The sequence below is a fragment of the Betta splendens genome, chromosome 9 (genome assembly GCF_900634795.4).
Source record: "Betta splendens chromosome 9, fBetSpl5.4, whole genome shotgun sequence".
In the NCBI taxonomy this organism is placed as follows: domain Eukaryota; kingdom Metazoa; phylum Chordata; class Actinopteri; order Anabantiformes; family Osphronemidae; genus Betta; species Betta splendens.
In genome coordinates, this window is record NC_040889.2 from 7837199 (window position 1) to 7865095 (window position 27897).

Here is a 27897-nt window from a genome sequence, read left to right on the forward strand (position 1 = left end):
CATTACAAAAAAGAGAGAGAGAGGGGAAAAATCTATTATTAAGTTTGTCTCTCCTCGACAGGCAGCTTGTTTTTTGAATATTTTTGTCAGTGTGTGTGCGTGTGTGTGTGTGTGTGTGTGTGTGTGTGTAGGCCTCTCCTCCAGCCTTACATGCACTTTTCACCACTGGCCAGTTAGCAAGGTGATTACAGGCAGATTACTACATGCGTTTATGAAATTTTCAAATAGCGGCATGTCCTACTGTGCATTAATAACGCCACACAAAGGGAAGAGGAGGGGGTCAGAGACAGATGGGCAATAATGAAACAATACCTTATTTAGATGTGAGCAAAACATGGACAATGTGTATTCCTGTCTTCTCTGAACAATAAACTGCCCACTATAATTAAACTAGATCCCTTTATTGTTGTATGATATTTGCCTCCAAAGCCTTTGCTCTTATGTGTTTTCACATCACACTTATGACCATAACCAAATAAAAAGCACGGGAATAGACATAATCCAGAATTGAGCTGCAGCTGTTTAAACTTATGGTAAGAAGATACAGTAGAGGATTCACCGTGGAGCCTGTCTGGCCACTGTTTGTGTTTACTGTGAGAACTGTGAGTGAGAAGATTAAGGAAAAGCTAAAGAGGAGCAAATAAAGAGACAAAGAAGGGGTGAGGGTGATGGAGGAAGAAAGAGAGAGAGAGAGAGAGAGAGAGAAAGAAAGAGTAAGAGAGAAAGAGAGAGAGAGATGCCTTTTCACTCGTAGATAAAGATTTCTTCTTACTGAATGCTGTGCTTTTTCTTTTCTTTTAAAGAGAGGGGAGCAAAACATCTCAGAGGCTTTTCCCCACAGTTCTGCATATGAATATGTATATACTATGAACGTCCACTAAGGGCCCAATAATAAATCTGTGCAAGCCAGCATATATGGATGATGCGCTTCTGCTAATTGTCTGTGTGTATTATCAGGGGCTACTAAGGTCCCCCAACTGTCTGTGTGTAACACAGCGATTCAGTCAAACTAATACGCACGCACACAACAGAAGAAACATGCACAACCATATGTAGTTACACGCATGCTGCACTTACCAACATACATAAACACACACACACACACACACACACACACACACACACACACACACACACACACACACACACACACACACACACACACACACACACACACACACACATAAACACACACTCTCCCCGTGGTGTTGGTGCATAAGTAATGTCCTCCGTTTTAAAGGTCTTGTCACAGAGCAGCAGACATGTGGAGGGGTAGAGGGGAACTCAGCTATCCAGGGGCCAGGGGCCTGCCTCCACCGTGTCTGCATGTGTGTGTGAGTGTGTGCGCACGTTAACGTAGAGACGAAGACACTTGGCTGCTGCCTTGTGGGTTTAATTAGCAGCGGGTTACAGACACCAGCGTTCAGGTTAGCGGCTGAGCTTGCCATTTTAACATGGAGCCCGCTTTCCTGCCAGTAATAAGGAGGAGCGGGGTGGTGACAGTGTGGAAAAGTTAAGTGCGCTGTGTGGGTGTGTGTGGGGGAGCAAGTGTCTGTTTATGTATAGATTGACTGTGTCTCACAGAGGTGGGAGGACATTGATTCAAAAGGAGGTATACAGGGTGGAAGGTTGACCTAGCCTAGAACACACAGGAGCAACGACATCAGTGAGTGCAGCGGGTTACAGAAAAACTGCACTAAGCAGGTTTTATACTCACTTATACGGCCTCATGCAGCATCGTAGCATGATGCTAAAGCTCCCTGTAAAAATAGCTCAAGCACATGCACTAATAGATCTAATGGCTCCCCCTCTCTTTCACTCGCTACTAACACACACACACACACACACACACACACACACACACACACACACACACACACACACACACACACACACAAACTCCACCAGCCACCACTCAAGCAACACTCCCACTGATATAACTCCATTTTGAACTTCAGAGAGCTAATTCAGGGTGCCAGCCACCTCGGGGCGACCTATTCCAGGTGAGAACACTTAAAAGCGCGCTGAGGAGCTATTAAATGCTGATCTTGACAAGTTCCTTCACGCAACAAAACAATAGATGACTAAACGTGTCACCGCCGCTAAGCCGAGCTCCTACAGCAAGCTACCAGGCTCCAGCTTGACTCAAGCACCCCCCCCCCACCGCCGCCGACACCCTCCCTGCACATGTAACCCCACACCCAACATCTAAACTGTCATCCAAATCTGACATCCGCTTTATGTAACCTGGTTTAAACTGCTTGTGTGTGTGTGTGTGTGTGTGTGTGTGTGTGTGTGTGTGTGTGTGTGTGTGTGTGTGTGTGTGTGTGTGTGTGTGTGTGCATGCGTGAAGTCAGCTGGCATCTCTAGAAACATAAAAGGGCCCTCTCTGACACCGACAATCGCTGCTCCAAGGCACGCCAGCGAGCAGCCATCTTTGTTCTGGTGACGAGCCTGCCTTCTTTGTTGGTGTCTGTTTTCAAGTGCTCGGCTGGGTTACAGTGTGGAGCCAGACTCTGACTTGCACAGATGCGTGTGGAGAGGTGTGTGTGTGTGTGTGTGTGTGTGTGTGTGTGTGTGGGGGGGGGGGGGGGGGGGGGGGTAAACTGTTCTGTTTTGTAGCAGCCGGTGTTCTAGCAAACGTTCCTATGAAAACCGCCTGCCAAACCTGTGCTCTTGTTTTCTGAAGTTCAAAATCCACCCCTGCTTTCCCTCCGTCTGTCTTCGTCTTCCGGCCTGGAATCCTTTCTGCGCCGGCTCACCAGCTTTACCGGACTCACAGGCACATCGCTGCGTCTCTGCTCCTCACCTAAATAACCAGCTAAGCCACCCAGTAACACTATCCTCAGAGCACACAGGCTTAGGTGTGTGCTTGTGCGTGAACAGAGCAGGGGGATAGACTGACGTCTTCTTTAAGTAAGTGTACTGAGGTGATAGGACAAGATATGGCAGAAACCCGCTAATCCCACGCAGGCTTGCGTTCTCACACACACACACACTGTTCCCAAGCTTCAGGGCGAACTCTTCCCCTCTGGACTGATGCGCATGTAGTCTAAGTTGTGGCCAGTGGAAGATATAGGAACACCATCATGAACATCTCTTTCAGCCAAGAGTGTGAGAATGATGCAGCCAACGTGTCATATTTACCACTCTTCATTCATTCCACACATACACCTTTTAGCTTCGGCTCCCATGCTGCTGTAGAATTAGCAAAAGCCTGACCCAAATCCTACAGCAGATCCCCATGGGTGAACTACTTTCTTGTATCAGTCATTTTTTTTTGCTTCCTGCAACTTATTACAGTCGCTACTGTAGAAAAATGCATAATTTGGAAAATACGCCGGAACAATGTCCTGATTTCAAGAGTTTATACGAATTCACATGGACATTTGCAGCCTGTGAAAAACACTCGCCAGATCGTTATTTCACACTTAATTACAAATCTAATTAGAATATTCAAATTAAAGCTTTCCGTTTCTTTTCTTCTCTGTGTGAGAGCAGGGAGCCAGGGAAAGAGTGATAATGAAAGAGAGCGGGAGAGAAAGAGTGAACGAGGGAGCGAGCGAGAGAGAGAGAGAAAGAGAGAGAGAGAGAAAGACTCTCAGTGAGTGGCAATGTGATAACCTGTAATCGGCAGTGCTGCAAACACCTTCTTCCTTTGATGTACCCCAACTAACATCCTGGCAACAAAGCCGGCCAATTACAAATGAGCTAATTAACTAAATTGTTGATGGAGCATGAAGAGTTCATTCGCTCTGGTGCCTGCACCATGACAACAGTGAATGGGGGCTTTTGTTGTGGAGGTAAGTGTGCGGCCGTGCGAGTTGCCATTAGCTTTTGACGCTTTTTCACAAACCTATCAGGGCCCTCCATGCCAGGAAGGAGATTTGTTATGGATCAGAGTTGGTTTGAATCCTGCGCTGCTAGAGCTGAACCCTGTCAACTGGCTGTCTGGAAGGTCAAAATGTGCCGTTTGAAAGGGAGTGATGTTTTCTTTGTTCGCTCCTCTGTAACCCACAGAGAGGAGGTGCTGTAGTGCAGGGGAGAACCTGTGTGTGTGTGTGTGTGTGTGTGTGTGCGTGCGTGTGTGTGTGTGTGTGTGTGTGTGTGTGTGTGTGTGTGTGTGTGTGTGCGTGTGTGCGTGTGTGTAAAATAAAGAATGGGCTTCTTGTACAGGCACACGCCGCCGTATTAGCAGGAGGACATAATTTCCAACGTCACATCAGTGTCACTGTGCAAGTTCTCACTTCAAAAACTGTCCGAAGTCCTCACAGATGTTCTCGCAGCCGGGCCATTTGCAAACGCCGTGACCGTACAGGGGGTGGGTCCCTCCGATGTCTTCGTGTAGTGAACTGGAGACGGAGAAACAAAGGAGGAGTGGACGTGAACAAACGAGGGAAGACGGAGGAGGGCTTCAAAGAAAAGGAAGCATCAAAGAATCTGTAAAGGCTCGAGGAGGTTGCAGTCATCAGGAGAGAAGCCTATACAAATAGACTGACACGCTGATTAAAATGGAAACAAAAACGCTAACCATGCATCCAAATAACCACACCGTTTTGATTACACAAACCTAACGGGCGAGAAATTAAAGTTCTGCTAACATCTCCGAGGGAAAATCTACAGCGGCAGAGCCGCAGCTTTGTCTCCACCGCAGCCAACATCCCATCTTGTAAAGCTATTACAGGGAGGGGGGAGCGGGTGGAGGCTTTCAAGTAAACATTAAAAATCCAGACAGCCATATAATTTTCATCAGGAGATTAATACTGTGTGTAACTTATGTTCTTGGAGGACGAGGGGAGCAGGGGTGCTCTGGCGTTTCTCAAATGGCACCCAAATAAGTTACGACCCTGCCTAGATGGCACGTCCTATTAAAGATGACAGTTTAACCTTTAGGCTCGGCGCTGGCGCGCGTGCGTCTGTCGGATCGGAGCACGCCGCCTTGTGTACGTGCGAATGCTTTGCGTTTGTGTGTGTGGTCCGTGTGCCCCCCGCCGCCACCACCACCACCGCTCAAGCTGCGTTTTACAGAGGGGCTTTCCCCGCATCGATCTGTGGCGTGTTAGTAAGCAGGGGCTCCTGACAATACTCCTTGTTCGATCATTACGAGACGACACGCACCCCTCGGGACACAGACAGATAAAAAGCCAACTCCAACCCCCCACCCCTCCTTGCCTCTCCTCCTCCTTCTCTCCCTACCTCTCTCGTTCTCCCTGTCTTCCTTCTAAAGATATCTTTTTCAAGCCTCCTTTTAGTAGTACTGGAGAGATAGCATCTACTTTAAACCAATTACACAGCACTTCCACCTCCAGTGCGAGTCTCTAGCAAGCATCCACGCAGGCACATACGTACACACATACCGCCGCCCTAAGTCCTTATTATAATATCGCCCAAGAAAAGCCTCTGAATAATGCATGGGGCAGATAGGCAGATATGTGAACAGTCAGTGTTTTGGTGTGGGATGCATTTATAAAAGACGCCATCACAAGGATAAACATCCTGGAAACGCCACTCAAGGCATCACATATTCTGTTTACATGACAAGCAAGCAAGGAAGGTAATTTTCAAAAGAGAAAAAAAGAGCGAGAAAGCACTAAATACTTAATGTACAAGGAGGTTACCTTGTCTTGCTGCCAGAGAGGCTTGTTGTAAGTGCGCCTGCCTGCACGCCTGCCTCCCCCCTGCTTTTGATATCTGTGTGTAAGCTAAGTGCGTTCAATGGCACGCGTGCTCCCCTGGGAGAGCACGCCTCTTATTTCTGAATATTACCAAGACACTAATAAACTATTGAACAAATAAACAAAACACTGCGTTTCCCTGTAGTAGTGTTGCTGTTATTGTAGACAAGGAGGCATGCGCTGGATGCGAGTGGAGGGTTCTGAGGCTTCCACAAGCTCGCGTGACGGGTAACAAACACGCCGCTGTGAACTTTTCCACGTTTGCGCTACTTTACCTGTCTCGCTCCCGCTCCCGTTCCCGTTCCCGCTCCCGTTCCCGCTCTCGTCTGTGGTTGAGGGCGGGGGACTGGCCGTTGGCGATGGAGTGGTGAGAGATGGGCGGCGACGCTTTGGCGGGGTTGGAGGAGGAGGAGGTAGTTGAAGAGGAGTTGTTGGTGGAGAGGTCCAGGCCGCCGCTGCCACCGCCGCCTCCGCCGGCGCCGCTGCCGCTGTGTTTGATGCCGTTGTCCTCCATGGCGCCGTGGCCGCCGCCGCCGCCGCCGGTCACGTCCTTCCACAACTGCTGGAGCTCTGCGGGGCTCAGGCCGGCTGGAGAGGAGCGAGAGAATAAGAAAGACAAATGATAAGTACAAGGAATCACTATGGTAGCCTGAAAATACAGTATATCAAGCTGAAATAAACAAGCTTTGTCCACAGATTGTTCTCAGCTCACAAGCTAATTATGCAATATTCACTCCTTTGATTCCCCTTCAACATCTCAGTGCCTGGTGTTGTTCACCATTTTAGTGGTAAACAACAAACACAAGTGTTTATTTGGCTCAGGAGGAGAAAATGGAGCAGAGTCTCCTTCTCCCTCTGCCTGTGCTTGTCTTCCTCAGTTTCTTGTCTCTGGGTAAAGGTGGTAAACAACAACAATAACAACAACAGTAACAAGAAGAACTGGGGAAGGAAGGAGTGGGTAGGGGAGCAGGGGGATAGCAACAGAGATGGAGGAACAACAAACATACACAGAGCAAAGCAGAGGCAGAGACAGATGCAGACAAAGACAGAGCCATAATCAGACAGAGGAAGGAAGAACAGACAACAACATAAGATGATCACGTGGGCAGTTAGGGACAGAGTGGATGGCAAAAGAGCATACCAATGAAGGGGAGGCAGACAGACACAGGTGCATACCAATGAGACGGACAAAGACAGACAGAAAGAGCCAGACAGACAGTCTGATGTGGATCTGACAGCAGGAAATGCGGATGAGGAGACACAGTCACACCTGCAGACAAAACACAGGAAGCACGTGACCAGCGCTGCTGCCAGCCACGTGCTGCGGATCAGCGCGGCCGCGTCCCGCACCTCCCCGCGTCTGCTCTTACCTTGCGGGGGCAGGGTCTGTCCGGGCAGGGCGGCTTGGCCGGGAGCGGGCCCGGGCAGCGAGAGCAGGCCCTGCCTCTGCATGTTGAGCAGGTGCTGCTGCTGCTGGAGCTGCTGCATCTGCAGGAGCTGCTGCTGGAAGACGAGCTGCTGGGCGGCCAGCTGCTGCTGCTGCTGCTGCTGCTGCTGTTGCTATAGAGAGGAGGAGGAGGAGGAGGAGGAGGAGAGGAGCAGGGGAGGAAAGGAGGCGAGAGGAGATGAGAGGGAGGGAGAAATTACAGATGAATTAACAACTGAGCGAGAGGGAGAGGGGAGAGAAGACAGAGCGGTGTGTGTGTGTGTGTGTGTGTGTGTGTGTGTGTGTGTCTGCACTCACTCGCCTCCACTGTGACCCTAACTACACCTCTCCTGCCTCTTTGCACACTGTCTCCCTTTCCTTCCTGGTATTTGGGCTGCAGCACAGTGCTGACACCGTCCTCCTCTCTTTGCACACAGACACAAATCGGTGCCGATATACCAGCCTTCAAGCCCGTTAACGTATGTGCTTTGTGATTGTGCATGATCCTAAGCCTCTGGTATAATCCCCCCATCCTGCCCCCTCCCACCTCCACCACAACTGATAGTTAATTGTCTCGCTCTCGCTGATGGTCTGTTACAGCTTATGCGGCCGCAGGGAGCTGGCAGAATGAGACTTCTCACAGCATCACGTGTCTAAAAGCGCACACACACACACACACACACACACACACACACACACACACACACACACACACACACACACACACACACACACACACACACACACACTCCTTCCTGCCTCACAGACTTGCTTATTGCCGGGCCAGACAGACAATTGCGTAAGCCCTGTGCACAACAACAACAAAAACAACAACAAAATGAAGAACATCAAACTCAGTCACCGTGGCAAAACAAGACAGACAGAGACGGGAGGGGGGTAGACAGTAGGGGAGGCAAAACAAAAAAGTCAGGATCTCCATTTTACAGCTGAAGACCACACTAGCTGTGCCCGCGTGTACTGGCTCCTTACGTCACTTCTCCTCTGCATAGACATGTGTAAGCGCACACAGCATGTCATGCTCACATACATGTCCATGTTTAGACCATGGAGGGGTAAAACTTCTGATGCAGTCACTGGAAACAGGCTGCATAATGGAGTGACGGTGAGGGAGGTGGTTTGCATCCCCCCCCCTGCTCCTCCAGGCCTCCAGAGAAATAAGGCAGCAATTTCTATTCCATATTTGATGGCGGGGGCCCCCTGAAAAACTCGATTCAGGAATCCAAACAGAAACAAAGCCGCCGGGAGGTCAGCGGCAGCTTCCTGTAGGGGCAGCGTAATGGGGAGGCGAAGACTGACAGCGTGCGCCTGTTTGTGTGGACGCCTCTTTCTCCTGATCAATTTAGGCGCGCGGCCGCAGACGGCGGCCTCACCTGCGGGTGACGCCGCCTGTCACGCCCGTCTCCCGCTCGCCGATGGGCGCGGGCCAACGAGACGGAGGCTCGTCTGCCGGGCCGGGCCGGGCCGGGCCGGGCCGGGCCGGGCCGGGCCGGGCCGGGCCGCCTGTCACCGTGATTTATGAGCGCCGCAGCTTCAGCGGCGGCGCGTGTGCCGTGCGCCCACAGAAGCAGTTCATTAACAGCTCCGAGCCGGGACCCTTTGTCTTTGGTCTCCTTTCAGTAAATCCGTGTTTGCGCGCATACTTAAATTCCTGCGTTCATCATGCATGAAGGTAACAGAAGAAAGAGTCTTCAGACTGTGATGCTCGTTTGATGGGCTCCGTGGCTGGTTTCAGTATGTGCGTGTGGATGTGGGGCACCTACCTCCTTCACCTGCTTGCCGGGGTGCTGCTGTTGCAGGAGCTGCAGGTGAAGCTGTTCCTGTTGCTTCTTATAAAACTCCTGCAGGTGTTGCTGCACGTCCACCGACAGACACGCACGGATGAGAGGGGAAGAAAGAAGATTCACATTTATCTAAGTGCACATTCATAACCCCATAATATTAAAGGCTATTAGTTCAGTTTGACTTCCGTGTTGATGTGGCTACTTCTAATTGATTTACATGCAAAAATCAACAAAAAAGAATCAAGTCCATATTTTCTCAGCCTTGCCTACAGTTCTACTTCAGCATCTGTTCCTCGTCGTTCCTATTCTTGCTCTGTTCCACAGTTTTCCCCCATATGGACGTCTAACAGCCCCAGAGTTCTGTCCAGGGCAACTATCCATCATATTAACTATGCGTTTGGCACCGGAGCGCTCTGACTTCCTTTGAGTGGCGGGAGTAAACACAGCAAACCCTCCCAGGAACAGGTTGACTGCAGCGAGCGCACTGTTTAAAAGTTGACCCTAGTCTTATTCCAGGTGATTTGTGATTTTCAAAGAGCCGCTTGGCTTAAAGGAGACAGCCACAGTGTACTGTATGACTGAGCGCAAATGCCTTTAGTTTCATTAAAAATGCCGCGGAAGACTCATCATTGCCCAACGCGAGCGCTGTTAATGAAGAGAAATCATTAGAATGACTGACAATTTTAATTAAACAAGTCTCGGTGCCTTAATCAAATCTGTGAATGGGAAACGCATTTCAACTCTGACACCAGACTGTGCCAGGCGTGTGCCTCCTCGAGCTGATTCCAAATGTTACATCATCCACCGCCTATCACTCAGCTGCCGCCGTTCGGCGCGACTGTGCCCCACTCTCTGGGTCCCTGATGGATGCTTGTCAGAGAATTGAACCGGCAACACGCCAGAGACGGTTAATTAGAGGTGACATGAACAAGCGCGTCAATTTTCAGATTCCTCCCTGTAAGCGTGTCAAGGACACTGGGCTGCGGTGAGCTGGCATGGGCGGCTACAGTAGCAGCCGCCACCCACTTGCACAGCAGTGACTCAGGAATGTGGTGCGATTGTGGTGGAGGCCCAAACAGCAATCCACCATCGCTGTAGGTGCAGATGGGCTGTGTGTCACTCCTATTGCGTATGCTTCATGGGCCTCTAGATGACAGCGTGTTTGTGCAGCTCGCTGCTGATGGGCCACGTGTGTCACACCACCAGTTTCCGCTTCCTGTTTTAGTTTGATAGTTTCCGGTTTACCAGTCCATCACACTCACGCTAACCTTACTTCCGGTTTTTAGTTCACGCACCTGTTCCTCATTCATCATTACTTCCCGGACATTTAAGCACCACCGGTCACCATCATGATTTGCCAGATCGTTGTACCCTTGAAGTCACGTATCCAGAAATTCCTAGTTCTGAGTATTCCGTAGCCTGACCATCTTCTGTACCTCTGACCACCGATCTCGTCTTACCCTTGCCGGTCTTGTAAGTTTTGTCGTTACCGAACCTAGCCTGTTTTTGACCTGTCTGAAGCCCGCCGATTTCTGTACCCTGATCTGAGTCTTCCCGGTGATTACCTTCTGCCTGTCTGGACCCGAGTGAGCTGATCCCTGTTTTGTGCCTAAGAGCTGTTGTTACCTGTGTATGACCCCGGACCGTTGTGACCTGAATTTTTGGATTAAATATCAGTTTGACCGCATCTCCTTGTCTATCGCCTCATCGCTGTGCATGTGGGTCCGTTCATTGCCGCACTCTGACAACGTGTCATCCAGGCCGACGTGCGACCGCGTGCGCCGCAGTGTTTACGCCTAAATATTTGTCTGGGTGTGTTTGCACCGAGGTGGGAGTACCTGCTGCAGCATGACGGCCTGCTGCTGCTGGAGCAGGGCCTGGAGCTGCTGCGGGGAGAGCACCTGCTGTTGGAGGATCTGCTGCATCTGTTGCGGTGTGATCACCTGGGGACTCATCATGGCCACTGACACTGGAACCTGGAAGAGGGGAGGATCGGAGGGAAGAGGGTGAGGGATGACGGGGGAAGAGAGAGAAAGGGGCTTGGTGACAGGCAAACAATAAGAGCACATGGAACGGATTTGGCTCTGAGTAAAGAGAAATTAGGAAAAATGGAGCAACAGACATGTGCGTCAGGCCTAGTGGCATGGCTCTACTGGGAGTGGAGTAATTGGTGACTGAGAGGCAGGGAGAGCAGGCCTCCCATGGCCTAGAGGAGATGCTGAAGGACAGATGGGTGCTCTGCCTCCGTGTTGCTCATCTTATTTTCCTGCTTCCAATCCACTGGGAAAAGTAAAGGGATTTAAATAGACATAGACCTTAATTAGCAGGACCCTTGAACTCCCCTCCATGCCTATCAGGGCCGCCCGCCACTGTAAAACAGCACGGGGACGCACAACTCTAAAGTTGATTAAAACTACACTGATGAAGTGGACACGTGGACGGCACAATCAGCGCGACATGGCGGGTCGCGGTCGCGGGGTCGGGGGGTCATCCCAAGCAATTTGCTACGTTGGAGGGGAGGGAAACACAGAAGTGGAGCGTGCAGGACGCCCAGTCAAAAACGCATTTCTACGGAATATCAAATAAATTAGAAGCTGTGACGCTGCCAGACACAAACATATGCTGCATTTCCGCCAAAGTCATCCAACGCGCAGCTTCATCCCGTCTCCACGTCAAGACAACACTCTGAGCTGTTGTTTATTTTTCACGTCTGAAAAAAATAGAATCAACGCGAGTGGGTGATTTTCCATGAAGTGCAACAACACAATGGTTCATTAGTTGATTCTCCTTGAGTGAGCAGGACTTCCATAAACACAAACACTTTGCTGGCCTGATTAAATCACCTCCTCCTCTCCATATGACCTTTAAACGCAGGCTAATCAGCCCGGACACAAACCAGTTCGGGGTTTCGAACACAACAACACGCTAACGCGAGCGCTCAGGACCGACGGACAAGCTTTACGTCTTCATAGCTGGATTAGAATATCAACATATAGTGGGCCCTTCGGTGACGCTAATTGCGACGGTGTTTGGCACAGGGGCGCTGTGACAGTAGCTAGCCTATATGGCGTGTCAAGGGGCCAATAAGACATCCCCGTCCTCATCGCCAGCTAATCAAGCTGCCTTGATTACTTTCCAAGCGTGTCTCTCCTCCGTCCCTCCTTCTCTCTCTCGCTCCCTGTCAGGCCTTGACACGTCCTTGTTTAGCTCTCCTCTCCTCAGTGCCTCCCCCCACCCCAGGTTTTCCCCCCTCTTTGATTAGCAGAGACATTTGCATGGTCACTACACATTTTTCATTTTAGAAGTCATTATGCATTAGTGGCTCCTGATCGCCCGCCTTGACTAATCCTGATGAACTGAAAATCACAGCTGAAGGTCAACTTCCAGCCAGCCCTGCCGCACATTCATATTCATATTCAAACAAATCCTGCCTGCATTGTTCATTAGGGTCTTAGAGAGAAGGGACTCCATCTAAGGTGGTAGAGGTGGAGGAGGAGGAGGAGGAGGAGGAGGATGTTGTGGTACATGTCTTTTCTTTCCTGGACTGCTCAATGCATGAGCGCGGAAGGGAAACGCATTCACAATAAGCGAGGCGCCGAACAAAAGCCGTCAAAAGTTGCAAATTAAACAGTCCGTGTGTAATTATGCAAATGCTGTGCTTACACCTTCAATGTTATTAACCCTTAAAGGTACATTTGCTTGGTAAGTAATTACCCCCGCAGTCACTCCTGGTTTTGTGTTGGATGCACTGACAATGGGGCGAGCGCGGCTGAGAAACAACACGAGTGATGCACTCATTAAGACTATTAATTGGATGCTAGGTACAGAGGTGTTGTGGTTCACGTGAAGGATTTGCCACAAATGTATGCACATGCATATAGGAAGTGGAATTAAATAAATCCTACGCCGTGGTGCTTCTTCTGCTCTGCAAGTGGAGAAATGGTGGCATTAACCCCGAGCATCTTGCAAATGAATAATGCAGGAGAGCAAAATTATGAAATAAATAAAAACAATAAACACCCAGATTATAACAGTAGGAGGTTACCTCTACACAATCGTTGGCTTTTCAGAGGCCAAATGTTCATCTTTATTTCTCCACTGCTCCAAATAGAATGGAGGGAGGCAAGAAGAAAAGGCACGGGGGGAAGAAGGGCGAGGGGAGAGAAGGCACTGGCCCACGTCCATTGTGAAGTGCAGCACAATGCTAATTCCAGCATTTAACTGCATGCTTTTCTGCTTGACGTATCAGAGGCTCCAAGATGAAAGCAGATAAGTAATTGCTCTCCTGGTTCTTATTCTTCACTGACAACCCATAAATTTAATTTTACACACACGTTCATTTACATTTTCGAGTATATGACATGATAATTGTAGGAATATAACACCTCCATTCTGCAGGATACTGCACAAGGGCTTGATTGACGCGAGTGGAGAATTGAAAGGAACAGGAGGCTGAATTGCCTCTCCTAGAAATGATTTTGCCACGAAGGGATGAAATTAATGAGCATTTACGAGACGGTGGCAGTGGCGTAAACACCCGCACCGTGAATAGGCTCTCTTTCGTAGAAGAGGATCTGTGATATTCAATCTGCCCGTGTCTGTGTGTCTCTGTAATGCAAAAGGATGCATTTCCAGTAATCATTTGAAATTAGCTGTGGCTGATGTGGCTCCCACAGACCTCAATAACAATAAGGGTCTAGCCCTGAAGAAATGTGCATGATCTCCCTGCTTGGTTTCAACTGCGATGACCATTTGAACCCTTATTTGTTTATATCCCCTTGTCGCAATGATGAGCTACACTGATGTGAACTTTAAACCGTGCGGTTTGCCCTCTAAGTTGGAGAGCAAAACAAAGGACCTTTAAATTGGCTCCTGATGTGAAAGCAGTGGTGGGGGCCTCGCCAGAACGAGCACATCATTACGCCACTCCAGTGACAACCACAGCCTGTAACCAGCCTTGCCAGTTGCCTCGCGAAAAGGTCAAGCTCTTCTCCAGAGAGCTCAGGCGTCTCTCCCAGCCAAACGCTGGCACCGACTCCTCCGTCATGTTTGATTTAAGTGGGCACTGTGGCAATAAATGCAAAGCACCGGATCGCCGGCGAGCGCTCCTTCATGCACCTATCGAGATCCACTGAACAAATGCGCTTTGAGCAATTACACCCACCTTTTAGTGCGCTTTAATCACGTAAAGCTGGAGATAAGTGGGGTACCAGAGTTCAAACCTAAACAATTAAAGTCCAGCAGGAGGAATTCCCTTTAGTTGATTTCTGTTTTCTATCATGCAGTTCACTTAGCACCAATAGCCATTTATTATAGCTACTGTAAGTGAATTGCAGGGAAGAAAACGGCGATAACACGTCGGCCATAAACATCGTGGAGGCCGCGAACATGAGGCGGTTATCAGCGACAGAGGTTGTCGCTGCAGTATTGGACACGGGACCGGGCCGCGCCGCCGACACAGTGGAGATAAATGCAATGAGAACTGGAAGGGTCCTAGCTGGTAATTACTGTGGCTCCCTGGCAGACTGAGTCACTGCTAATTAAGACACTCGCTTCCTTTTACTCACAGACGGAGAGAGAACCGAATCAGGAGGAAAAGGGAGAGACCTCCCCACCACTTCAACCCCCAGTTCATGTGTCCCAGGGGGTGCGGGCCCCAAACTGAGACCCCCTCCCCTTCTTGCTTGTGGACTTCTGACCTCTCAACTCGCCTTAAGATGACGCTGCTCGGTTACTACCCAATTACTGCCAAATGTGGCCACATGATTATTGATAGCTGGGGCTCTCAGCTCGTGGACCACCTAAGCTACAAGGCAGCTGACCAGGAAAGTAGCTCACTCTGGAGTTCAAGTGTGTGGCCCTGTGCAGCATGTGTTTATTATGCAAAATCACACACACACACACACACACACACACACACACACACACACACACACACACACACACACACACACACACACACACACACACACACACACACACACACACACACACACACACACACACACACACACACACACGAGCTCAGAAGCTTGTCTTGTTTTCAGCTTAGAGAGATCAATACTCCCGACTGTCAGAACTACTAAGCAGATTACTCAATATTTTCCTAAATCAATTTCCATAGCAGTTTGGCAGCAGTGCATGAGAAGCACAATTTATCATAACATAAAGACCCATCACATAAAAGCCTCTAATAAAAAAAAGCTGGAGGAGATTGGGATGAGCTTACCACAATTTCCATATTGATTCATCTCTACATGCAGATAGTCATCGATTAAGCCTCCGGAATGCAGTTTACAGTGACGTACAGTAGGTGTGTGACATGCACCACAGTAGCTTGTGCACATTGTTTGTCATTATCAGCGCAAATTGTCAGGGTTTTATCTCCGCGCCGGCACAATTCCCTCCCAGGCTGTGCCTCTCGCGAATGGGAGCAGGACTGAGAGAATGAAAGAAAGTGGAGAGACGAGAGCAGGAATAGAAAGAAAGTGTGAGGACAGGAACGTGGGGGTGGGGGTGGTGGTGGGGGGAGGTGACACTTCCCTCTGATGTTGCAGGTAATATGGCCTCCACTGGATCAGCCTCTTCATCAGTGACACACAGTAAATTACAAGTGCTTCAAGCAGCTCAGTGAATTATAGTTCATCACTTGGAAAGGCTTTACCTCTCACCACCGGGGCCCAGGCGTATCAGATCTGCCGGTTAGGATCCAATTAACACCCTGGCCAGAATCATCTGATTGCATGTGTAAGGGCTGGTATAACTCGTTTATTGCACCCATGTATCTTCTGTCACAAGGTAAATTTGTTGCTGCTACATCAAAGGTCTGAGCTACTTTTTTTTCTTATCCCTCCCTCCCTCCCACTTTCTCTTGATCCCCCAAACTCAGCTACCTCGCCTTGGGGTTGCATTTCAACTTCTTTTGCATCACAATGATGAACCTGCTCTGTCCTCGCAATTTAGCAATCTTGTCCTGTAGGTGTTGTAAATGCAGGAGGAAAAAAAATAGAGAGAGAGAGGTGGAGAGGGAGATGGGGAGCGGAAAAAAAGCTTGTTTTCTGGTTACAAAAGCAGTAACCAAGGGTGTTTGACTTAAAATGTGCTGACGTTTTTTTTTCTTCTTCTTCTCTCTCAGAGTCAACAGAAGTTTTCCTCATGAATAACATAATATTTTCTGCCTCTCTTTTTTTGCCCTCCCTGTGATGATTTCTCCCTATTTTCAGAAGCAACCAGAGGGGATGCGGTGGAAAGATGTATTCATAAATGTAAATGTGAAATAAGATCCTTTAGCCACGCGTGCTGGAGTCAGCTAACCTACACTCCAGCCTAGCGTCACAGCCCTTTTCCCAGTGTGTGTGTGTGTGTGTGTGTGTGTTCCGGATGAGAGCAAATAAGCAGACGGGTGCTGCTATCAGCCTCGTACTGGGTTTGTGCTGAGACACGTGGCCCTGACCTTTAAAAGTGTGACACTTCCACAGGATGGCCCAGTGCTCGCAAGCCAGTGCGACTGGCCGGGACAGGATTTTACACAAAACACAACTTGCCATCCATAAAGCATAAAAACCTAAATATTTCTCCAATTCACACTTAGAATAGGAGCACGGCACAGATGGGATTGAGGTTATTAGATTTGTGAAAAGGTACTCACAAAGCGGCAGAGCAGGAGGAGGTCAGGTACACAGCCATGCCTCCACCACACAGGATTATGGGTCACTTTAGCTGTTTTACGTGGGCAGTCTGACATACAGTACAGAGGGTGTGACCTTGTCACAATAAAAGCCTCAAGGTGACATGTTAGAAGAAGGTGGTAAGAAAGTTAGAAGTGATTTTTTCTATGTTTGTAAGATGACTAGTTTCTCCAAACGACTGGAATTACAGTTGCTTCAGGTTCTTTGTCAGCAATGATCAAAGCAGGTCACTTTGAGCGATGTACTTTAAGAACTTTAAGTTGTTAGAACTTTAAGTTGCGTGTCACCGTGCTTGTATTTATGTGCAGACTGTGTGCAGATGCATTATGTACGATGGCACGCGTGAAACAACTGTCATATTCATAGGCCCCTGTAATCCTCTCCGCCTCTCCTTGTCCGCGTTTCTTTATTTGTATTCCAAATGTCAGTGTATAAATGCCTTTCAGAGGGGAGGGGGGTGGGATATTGCCACAGAGGAGAGCAAAGGGGGGAGAGAGAGAGCGAGCAGATGACAATGGAGCAGAGACGTGAGGGTGTTGTGTGCCCTGGGAGAGCCGTGTAAGCAGCATGGCGGAGGCAGGGGGGATTTACAGGGAGAAATAGGTGTTTATTGAGTGCTCCCGTGGGCTTAGCGTGTAATAATAGACCTGTCACATTACGCAAATGTGAAGAAGCAGCTTGCGTGCGCGCGTGTTTGTATGCGTGTTTGTGGGGCTGTTTTTTCCCTGCGCCTGCCTCGGCATCATCAACTCCCGAGAAGCGGCGAGGAGCGAGCGGATGGAATTAGTCAGGCGAGAGCCTTTAGCCGCTAATACGCGTAATTAAAACTGCGAGCGGCGGCACTTAGATGCTTGTGTACTAAATAATTTACACGCCGAGATCTATGGATCATTTCCTGCTCTTAAACACCAAAGATGCGAAAACAACAAGGAGAAAAGCAGACTGGCAGAGGATTAATCGGTATTTGTGCCATAAGCAGGATGTCATGGTAATATTAATCCTTTTCCCACTTTCTGCTGCGATAATCATACAAGGGGATCAATCTGTGTGATTTCTCCGGTGGAGAACATGTAGCTTGATTGCCATTGTCTCTTATCTAGCCAGCAGCTAATGAAATAGTGCACTATAGCACACTTTGTGGCTTCATAATCCAGGTAAATAATGCAGCCTTATTGGGTAAACTCCCTCCAGACAAGGATAAAAGAAAAAAAATCAAGTAGTGACAAGAAGTGAGAAATAGAACAATAGGAGTAGCAAAACAAGGCTTTTTAATCAAGTAAGAATTTCCAATGCTTTATACTGATATTTGCACAATGGAGTATTACAGCTGAAATGTCATTTGAAATGAGTGAATTCAAGGGCACGCGACGCAGCATTCCCGGTGTAAAAGTACCGAAACCCTGTGTGAGGTGCATCGCCGAGAGCCAGCGGTGCCGCTGCGGCGGTGCCCCGTGAGGAGACTTTTTGGAACAAAGAGGTGAGGATGTTAATAAAGGCTGGATCAACAGATGGATTAGCCGGGCGGCTGACAGGCCCATCGGCAGGGCCCTCCGATTCATATTGATTCATATCACCTATGTGAGGCAAAGGATGGAGTAAGCAAATGTAAATATTCAATATTTACCGTGGGCTGGTGTTATTAGAGGCAGGGGCTTGGACAAGGGCCCACGGTTATCGTGCACCCACACTGCTCTCATTCAATATTGTTCCTCCTGCCTTGTATGTATTGTGCTTGGTGGCTATGCAGGCATTTGTAGATCAGGATCCCATTTGTTTGGATCCATTCACTTCGGCATACGGCACCTCAAACAGAGGAGGCGCAGCGGTCCCCAACAATAAGCTACAGAGTGTTTGTTTAATAAACTATGTTTTTCAGAAACTCTCTGCGCCGCGTGTGAATGTGCTGTCCTATTATTGCTCTCGTCGAGGTTCAGTTGAGTTATTGCATTGCGCGGAGTCGTCGCCAGCCTTGTTTTTTTTTTCCAGCACAATGTAATTAGGCACATCAGGGTGTGACTGCAATCGGAGGTGTTGCCATTGTTAGACTCTGTGAAAATATCAACGGTGAGGTTAACGCCAATTTCCCGTCATTAATGAAATGCACAGAGCTTCTAATGAGGTAAACCATTGATCTCTGCTAGTATTTATTAGTCGAGTGGAGGGCACAGACTCCAACACTTCACGTTCAAACGACTAAAAATAAAATTCAATATAAAATACTAATAATATCAACATGGAGCAGATGTCGAGGGGCCTTGCGCAACCCAAAACCGTCTGGTGGACTCAAACAGGCGGAATGGAAAGACTTGCCAGTGTGAGAAAAATCTTAACAGCGCGAGAAAAGGCGACCGCAGGCGACGTGTTAACGTGCACGATGCACATACGTGTGAGCTTGGTGTCGGGGTGCAACCGCTTGTATGTGTGTGTGTGCCAAGTGTGACCTTTACCAAATCACTGACAGCTCTATGAATCAATACAGTAAATTAGCATTGAGGAGTGAATATGACAGGCAGGTAAAATTAGCTGTCTGTGTAACACGGTAGTCAGGCCCACATGTCTGTCGAAGAATAACTAACCTCAGGATGTTCAACCACACTGTGGATCTAGTGCACAGAAGCCTCCAGTTTATGATCTCTACATGTGTTTTACTCGTAATTGTTGCCAAGACAATATATGTGAAGGGGTTTTAGTGTGTTATCAGTATATATGAAACAGACAGATGAAACTTTTCCTCTCTGTTGTGTTTTTCTTGAGTCTACGCGAGTCTTAGCTTCTGAGGGACCAGCTTGTCCGGCTTTAGGATTCCAATGACAGGTCTGAGGATTGCATTGGCAAACCAAACACACTTGTGGAACAGAGGAAATCTTCTTTTCGGAGGAGCTTGTATTATGGATGGACTTAAGAGATTAGCCGAGGAGCTGCTTTACCTGCAGTGGACGCTGCTTGTCCTGGCTCTTTGGAGATTTCAGGCCACTGCCTGGCTGCTGCAAGAGTAATTGCCTCGCTGCTTGTAGGGCCTGGACAGGGAAAGAGCACAAAGACAAAAAAAAGAAAACAGCGTGAAAAAGAAAGCAGAGAAAGCACGAAAGATGAAGGGAGAGGGCAAAGAGGGGAAGAGACGCTGAAAATAAACTATTCGATATCCTGACGCTGACAGCACAGATAATTCACATTTTCAGGGACAAAACAGTCACCTCCAACTGGAAAACCTTTTAAACATCACCTGGTATTTTCCACAATGAATTCAGACTTAGTTAACACTACATTGGGGACATATTTTAGTAACAATTCACAGGGAAGTAATCAAGGATAAATAGTTTGTCTGGAGCCCTGAAGAAGAGGGTGGAGAAAGCAGTGGGCTGAGAAAAAAAAGACAGAGCATCAGTAGAATTGACCTGTCTAGTGTGTGCTCAACTGAAATACCCACTTCTCTGCAAATTACCACCACATTTGCATATTCATAATATCAATTTTAAGTAGAGGCAGCACCATGTGAAGTGTCCCTGCGAGCTGTAATTAAAGTTGACAAAATCAACATCAGATTACATTTAGAGTGAATTAACCAGCAGCCCAGGTTCTACACTATGCATTAAGGGTGCTCATGAGCAGAGGACACACACAAAGATGGACGGATAGCCAAACAGAAAAAATGAGTTCACACTTGTTTACCCTTGGTATGAATCAGAAAACTGGTGTTTATGAATGTTAGAATTCACCATCAACCCCCCTTGATGTGTTTGCGAGATTGCTGAGAGGATAAGAATCTCAGAGGCTGGGATGTGGTGTAATTTATTTCTCTAGGGCTTGATGGGATTACAGATTCCCTCCCGTCTGGCTGTGTGTACTGGATGCGCTTCACAGGTACGGTGGCAGCTGGGCTCGCAACATCACTCCGGCTCTTCAAGAGCAGGTGGATGAAAGCGCCGGGTAAAGAAGAACATTGTGCACAGCTGCTGCTGCTGCACACAGCCGTACAGCTTGTATTCTGCAGGCCCAGGAGCATCAAGTGGTAGAGGAGGGGGGGACTCACTCACTCACTCACTCACTCACTCACACACGCGCACACACAACACAACACCACAACAACTTCACAGCTGTTTCCTTTATTGATGAAGAAAGAGCAGGACGAGACGCAGGAAAAATAAAACTCAGGCGGAGAGTGACACTTCGGCAGGAAATCAGGGGTGCTCATTTTATTTTCCCGGCGCTTGCCAGTATCCATGACAACAGCTGCCTTGACGGGGCGTGCGTATGGCGCAGCTCTGCCAGCTGGTGGGAACAATGTTTGAACTAGTACATTGAGAGCCTGAGCAAACAAGGGGAGAAGACGGCAGCGGGAGAGAGAACGGAGAGGGGGGGGGGGGAAGAAAGTTGCCACGTCTTAACCCCTCAGGGAGCGTAGCCACCCCCCTGATCAATTATGAAACGATGGAGCTGAGGGTGCGGAGAGGTGGCGGTAGAGTGGGGGTCTGTCTGTCTGCTCAGGAGGAGCCAGGATTTCTGAAGCGGAGTAAACAAACACATTACACCGGCTCTGGGTCCTAGCGGCATTGATCTGTCTCCTCGGTAAAAGGGGCCCAGTCGCCACCAGTTCAAATGTGTTTGTGCGTGCATGCGCGCCCGCGCACGCGTGCGCCGTGACATCTGTAAGGCGAGCCGTGCCCTTTCTTTTCATTTATAAGTGCACGATGCGCCCGCTGCACATAAGCGCATGAGGCGTTGCTGTTTATGTGCCTTCGAAGAAGCAGGGAAACCAAACATCGCTTGACTTTGGCTTCCTTCGACTACGTGCAAAAGACTAAACAAATTCTTTGAATGCAGCCAATCACTTGGCTAATTAAAAGACAGGGCCTAATTAATCTCACCGTGATGGTGAATCAGGGTAATTATAAGGCTTATTGAGTCCTGCACACAGTAGTTAGCAGCGAGAGCTGCTTGATGAGAGCAGGCCGACGTAGCTGCCAGGAGGATATGTGTATCCATGTGTGAATCAATAATGACTCGCCGCGTTATGCCCAAAGTCAAGAGAGACACTCAATATAACACACATGGTCAAGAGCAGAGAGGAAGAGATGTTTTTCACTGCGCTTCTAATACCCATGCAGGTAAATATGAAGGGAGGAGCAGGTAGAAGAGGCGGCACACAGGGGTGAAGCACAGATCAACTGCACTCCTGCTTATTAGAAAAGAAGTCTGAATAAAGACTACTTCTCCAAACATAACACAGGCCTCATCAACACCAGCCAAACTTTCCCCGAGAGGTTTGTCATGCCTGAATCTGTCTGTCACCTCGTTCGTGGAAGTGGGGTTAGCCATTTTTCTGAGAGTCTGTGACAACGTGGAAGAAGGGAGGGGAAAGGAGAGAGGGAGAGAGAGAGAGAGAGAGAGAGAGAGAGAGAGAGAGAGAGAGGCCTGTCCCCTCGCTTTCACTGGCTCTGAGTATTCAACCATTACAGTAAAAAGCACCAATTTGAGCCACCCACTTGCCACTCCACACATATGGCAAGCTGAAGCCCGTCTGTGAGCACGAAAAAGCACCAAATGCCAAGGAAAGTCATCAAAAGTTTGCTGAAGAGCTGCCGCCGAGGACAAAAAACACAGACGAGTGCAGGCACACCGTCTATTTAACCTGGGTTGCTATGCATGAAAAAATGACATCCCCGGTCTATTAATGCGCACATTGTATAAACAGCACAATGTGACACATTCTTCAGAATGAGAGAGCAAGCCAGACAGAGAGAGAGAGAGAGAGAGAGAGAGAGAAGAGCCAGGCCTCGCTATATAAATAACAAGGCACTCAGAGGCATATTTGATGTTGATATCCATCACTGAGGTTGGAAAAGAGGGGGAAAAAAATCAAGAGGAGGGAAAATAACACACAGAGAGACCAAGACCGCGACACGGGGATCCTTATGAAAATAAGATTCAGCCCAAATGGATCTGGTGTAATTGGTTTCAGATAGTGAAGTCGGGAGAAAGGCGATACAGGCAACTATTATGCGAAACGGACGGAGAAACAAGAATGTTTACATAGGCATTCCTTTGCTACATTAATAGGCATGCAGCGATCACTGGGGGTGGGGGGGGTGAGACTGACAGGGAAGGGAAGAGAGAGGAGAAAAAAAAAACAAAAAACAGACATCCATTCATCCCTCCCTCCTTATCCCCCATCTCTCTCTCTCTCTCTCTCTCTCTCCAGCCCCGGTGTTTAGAGTCTACAGAGAGCAGGGTAATAAGGAGCACCACAATGCACCTTTGTTAGGAGCATGCAAAGATTTTAAACAAGCATGAAATACGAAAAGCCAGGCAAAGCATTACCAATCTTCAGATTGCTTATTACATGTGGAGGAAGAGGTGTGTGTGTGTGTGTGTGTGTGTGTGAGTATCCACAAGGAATGTCACTCTTTCAGATCCACCTGGAGACCCCATGATACGCAGCCATGACATTGGAATTGGATATATCTGAGGGGCTGTGACATTGTGTTTGGACAGTGCAGATCAGGCCGAGGCCGGGGCCGCGCTGGGAGCCGTTGTTGTTATTAGTGGGGGATATGGCAGATATTGGAATGACGACACAGGTGTGAAACAGGTGCGGCGCTGCAGGAAGTACAGTGGCCGCCGACGCCGCGCGTCAATCGTGGATCAATACGGCTGGCGCTGCGCTCGCCGCGCCGCCCGGCGCTTGTGCGGAACAGATGTTTCACGCCCGCGTGTTTGTTGCGGGGAGTGGGGGGTGGGGGGCGGGGGCTGCTGTTCCGCCGCCAGAGCTGTCGGGCCAGAACAACTCCAGTCACGCTGACAGCCCTGACAACTCCCACTCGCAGAGCGCCGCGCGGCGCCGCGCGCACGGGCGGCTTATCTGCCTCCACTTCCAGGAAACGCAGGCGAACGCAGGGAGGGAGGGAGGGAGGGGGGTCGCACGCAACAGAAAACAAGGCACAAACAGTTTAAGCTGAACAAACAAACAAGGCTGATTGGACCGAGGGTGCCGGCCCGCTGGCTAGGGAGATATGCGCCGGCACTCCACACCAAAATGTTTACACCCTATCTTTTTCTATAAGTGGATTCAGGGTAGATGGATGGATGGATAGGGATTTGGAGGGGCGGCTGTAGAGGACAGACAAATGAGGAGAGCAGGGGAGAAGGATAAGACGTCCCATGCAACGTCTGAATACCAAAGCGGGGCCCCGGCTTGTGGAAACGAGCAGGCGACAGTATTGAGGAAGCAGGAGCCACAGACAGTCTGTCCATTTGATGTCGCACGCCCGCATTCAGCTACAATGAACGCACACACGCCAATGCGTGAAGCGAAGGAGACAAGGCCGGTCAGAGGTGAGTGAAGGGATTATTTTAGCGCACGAGTCGATAAATCAGGAGGCGGAGGGAGAGCGTGAGGGAGCGGAGCGGCCTCAGGACGCAGGTGAACAATGGGCTCGTGTCCCGCTCCTTTCAGCTGATCTCAGCTGATCTCAGCTGATCTCAGCTTCCTGCGCCCGTGTGAAAACCCCGCTCGCTCACTTGTTGTGGACCTCGCTGGTGAGGAGCGGCGTGCGATCGGGAACGCGGCGCCTCGCATATTGATCACCCGCTCGCCTCGGGGTCCTCTGCCGCACTTTGAATTCAACTCTTCCTCTTCCTCCTCCCTCGCTGCACACGCTGCACAATATGACATTATTCATTTCTTACTCGCATCTCCCCGTCTTGCCTCCACCCCCCACCCCCCTCTCGCCCCTTGTTTATTGATTCTCAAGATTAAGAATTCCTAGGGTGGAGGATTGTAACACACAAGCATCAAATTATTTTTGGGGTGTGCTTATTTGCCTTTCCCTTGCATCTATTTGGCCTGTGTCTGTAGACAATTATGCCTACCCAGCCTCAGACTCAGGTGCTAATAATGAAGGACAAATAGAATCATATGTGTAAACTTCCCCCACTGATGAAAATTTATATTAACTTTCTGCCACAGTAAACAGAGCTGCATAGCTACACCCTCCTGGGAGGATTGACGAGATGAATTTGCTCGCTCCTACCCCAGGAAGAAAGCGTGTGTGGGAGAGCAGCGGTGGTGGGAGGGGCCTGAGGGAGGCGGGGGGAGGGGGGGGGCTTCCTCCAGCTCCATTGTGCAACCTCACACTTATTTTTCCACCAACCGCGACAAAACACGGCCCTGTTTTGCCCATCACACGGCGGGTACGTGTTTATGTCTGCGATGAGGGAGTTGAAGAGTGCATACGCGCCTGCCGAGGGGCCCGGCAGCCAGCAATAACAGAAAGCGTGGCCCGGCGGCGCGCCCCGCAACCGCTTACATGCGCTCACGTCCCACCTCCCGCTGTTATCACCATGGAAATACAATGATGGATCTGTCCCAGCGAGAGAGAAGAATGGTTCTCTGCTGAACTTTAACACCAGACTCTTTAAACTAAAGGGGGCACTTTGGTTGTTGGGCCACTGATGTGACCTCAACCTCCGCAATTTTCAAAATAAAGTTAATCTAACTGCTTTGATGCATGAATTTAATTCCCCTCCACAATACGCCGACTCTTTGGCGTCAACTTTGCCCTGTTGTTGCATTATGTGCAGATAAGGCGACAGCAAGGCCCATTCAGCACATCTTATCTGCTGCTCTTTGGGAGGTGCTTCACAGTCCAACAGCTGAGAACCTTGACAATATACTATCGCAGAGAGGAAGACACATGAAAACAGACAGAGAAAGGGCAGTAGGAGAGTTTGTGGGAGAGGTCAAACAAATACACGGACTCTCCCCCTTTCTTTCAGGTTAAACAGTCACACCTTTGATGGTTAAAGAATAAACGTCCCAAGCTCACAAGGACGGGAAGATCTCCACTACTTCCACGAGGCTGCTTTCAACCACCACAGCAATTAGCTTCCCAATTGACAGAAGGACGCTGAATAAAGAACAAACCGTGCGCCTGCTGCAGCTTTTCGGTCAGCTGTGTTTCAGTGCAAAGCAGGCGTTTCCTCCTCGTGGGATCAGACGCACAATGAAGTTGCTTTTTCATGGGGCTTGTGTCTGTCTTTGTTGACAAGGCCTTATTAAAAGGCTCCCACTGTAAAAACATGGCCAGAGGTGACTGGCTGTCTGTGGCGCCGGAGAGCGAGCCGAGGAGACGGGTTGTGTGCAGAATGCCAATACCAATAGAAGGTGCTGAAAAGACGCGCAAACAAGGAGGGGGTAAATAAAAGGTTGCTGCATAAACTGCACGGAGGTGCGCCGGGCCTCCCAAACGCGGCACATATGTCATCCATCTTTATGGCAAGCCGCCCGCGGTGGCGGCTCGGCGCGCGGGCATCAGACGGCGTCTTGGGAGCTCTGCTGTTGCAGGTCAATAGCGTGAGTGTCTTTGTGTCTCATCCTGCAGAGGTTAAGTGCTGAGTATAAGTGTTACCCTGCTGTGGAGTCAATGAGGGAGCAGCCTGACCTTAACTCCAGATGACCTAGCCTCATTCTCACATACTGTTACATTACTGTACTACTGTACCGCACATAATATTTGACAATGTTCGTCTTAATTTTTCTTACATCAGCCTTTTTATTGCAGTTACACATTAACCTTTAACCCCTGCACTCACCTCTGTAACATTACTGTGCATTGTGGGTACGCTTCGTGCTTGTGGCTCACATCCACTCTCTCCCTCTTTTCTTATATAACATGTCTCCCGGGCTGCTCCTCGTCTCGCTCCCGTCCCTCCACCCTGCACTGCACCTCGCCGCTTGTCTTGTGCATATTCCAATTACGGCGATGTGTGTTTGACCTTTAAGTGAGCCGGAGAAGATATAGTTGCCTTCCACCCTGACACCCCAGCACCTATCAATCAGCGCTCCACCTCCAGCAACCTCGCCAGAGCGGGCTGCTATACTGAGCTGGCTTTTGTGAAGAGTGTCTCTGTGCATGTGTGTGTGTGTGTGTGTGTGTGTGTGTGTGTGTGTGTGTGTGTGTGTGTGTGTGTGTGAGAAAGGTGAGAGGAGACGGACTATCACAGGCACAGAGCATGACTGGGATAAGGTAGGCGAAGCAGATTGGAGAGTTCCAGTGATAAGAAAGTGAAAATGCATAAGGGTCATGTGTGAATGCATGAATGTAAACCACATGCACATCTAAACAGGCACAAAGAGGCAGAGAGAGAGAGAGAGAGAGATGTTAGGTTTTTTCCCCTTTAATCTGCCACCAGGCTGACTGAGCCTCACTTCCATAAACAAAGCCTTTTTCCCCCCAACAGCATCCTATATCACGCTTCTGAGAACAAGCAAGCGTGAGCGGAGTCATACTTCTTCAGTTTCATTCCTTCCCCGCGCTCTTTTCCAAAGGGCTAATCTACATCTTTCATTGAATCAAGAATGGAAATTCACGACAAATGCTTCTTTTTCAATTTCATGCTGAAGTAGCTCAAGTTAGTGGATGTAATTTCTCCTAACAAGAAAATTTATCACTCTGTCGCACACTTAGTCCACATATGTGAGAGAAGGGCCTCCTTTCTGCCCTTTTTTTTATTCGTAGGCTTTGATAAATGTGCCAAAAGCATGATCACTCCCTTCATAGCGCTCCATACAAGGACAGAACAATTACAGCGCTTATTAAAAAAATAAAACCTCTGCTTGAAATATGTATGAAAGATAAATGACATATCATTTAGGACTGCGGTGAAGGCATTACAAAATTAAGTAAAAACTAAGCCAAGGGGGGATCGGGGGTTATTTTATACATTTTGTAGGAACTTCAACTTCAGAGTCAGAGAATTATGTCACCGTGCTGATAGCTAAAAACAAAGATAAAAGGAAAGAGCGCTAAGTGTGAAGAGAACACAAAGTTTGCAGTTATTTGGAGAAGGATTTTCCCCTCACACATTTAAAACTTGTTCTAACAAAGGAGTATTTCCTCGCAGCACAGTGACGGAATTTGTGTGTGTGTGTGTGTGGGGGGGGGGGGGGGGGTGGAGGAAAAAAAAGCTTGACAAATACATTTGAAGATTTGTGCAAATTACGATGATCACGTTTTCACGGTGAATTGGATGATGAAGTCCAAACAGGTGACAAGGAATGCACGAAGAATACTATCGCTGGAACAATACCACGCATGGCCAAGCTACCGGGCTAATGTATATTTATTAAGTACACGTCTGATAAATACATGTGCAGAAACAATCAAATCTCTGGGCTTCCATTGGAAGATTTTACACCACGGGCTGAAGCGTGAAACCAGTATCAGCTTAGTGTCTAGTCGAGCTTGAAGTGCTTGCGCCTAGACCACAAAGCATGTTCTGCATATGCTTTATGGGCGTCGCTTTTA

The 27897-nt window shown here is 48.9% G+C and overlaps 1 protein-coding gene across 11 annotated transcripts in view; it reads right to left on the bottom strand.

The window, feature by feature from the left end:
* foxp2 (forkhead box P2) overlaps window positions 1-27897 on the bottom strand; it is a 105199-nt gene that overhangs the window by 17610 nt on the left and 59692 nt on the right. For 9 of the 11 annotated variants that reach the window (XM_029160578.3, XM_029160580.3, XM_029160586.3 and 6 more), the window contains 6 exons: window positions 19519-19608; window positions 10742-10879; window positions 8883-8972; window positions 7046-7235; window positions 5951-6263; window positions 4248-4352 (listed from right to left, as the gene is read on the bottom strand). In XM_029160578.3, the coding sequence (XP_029016411.1) occupies window positions 4248-4352; window positions 5951-6263; window positions 7046-7235; window positions 8883-8972; window positions 10742-10879; window positions 19519-19608 (926 nt within the window). The remainder of the gene's footprint in view (window positions 1-4247; window positions 4353-5950; window positions 6264-7045; window positions 7236-8882; window positions 8973-10741; window positions 10880-19518; window positions 19609-27897) is intronic. The other 2 variants (XM_055511130.1, XM_055511127.1) reach the window with 1 other exon arrangement.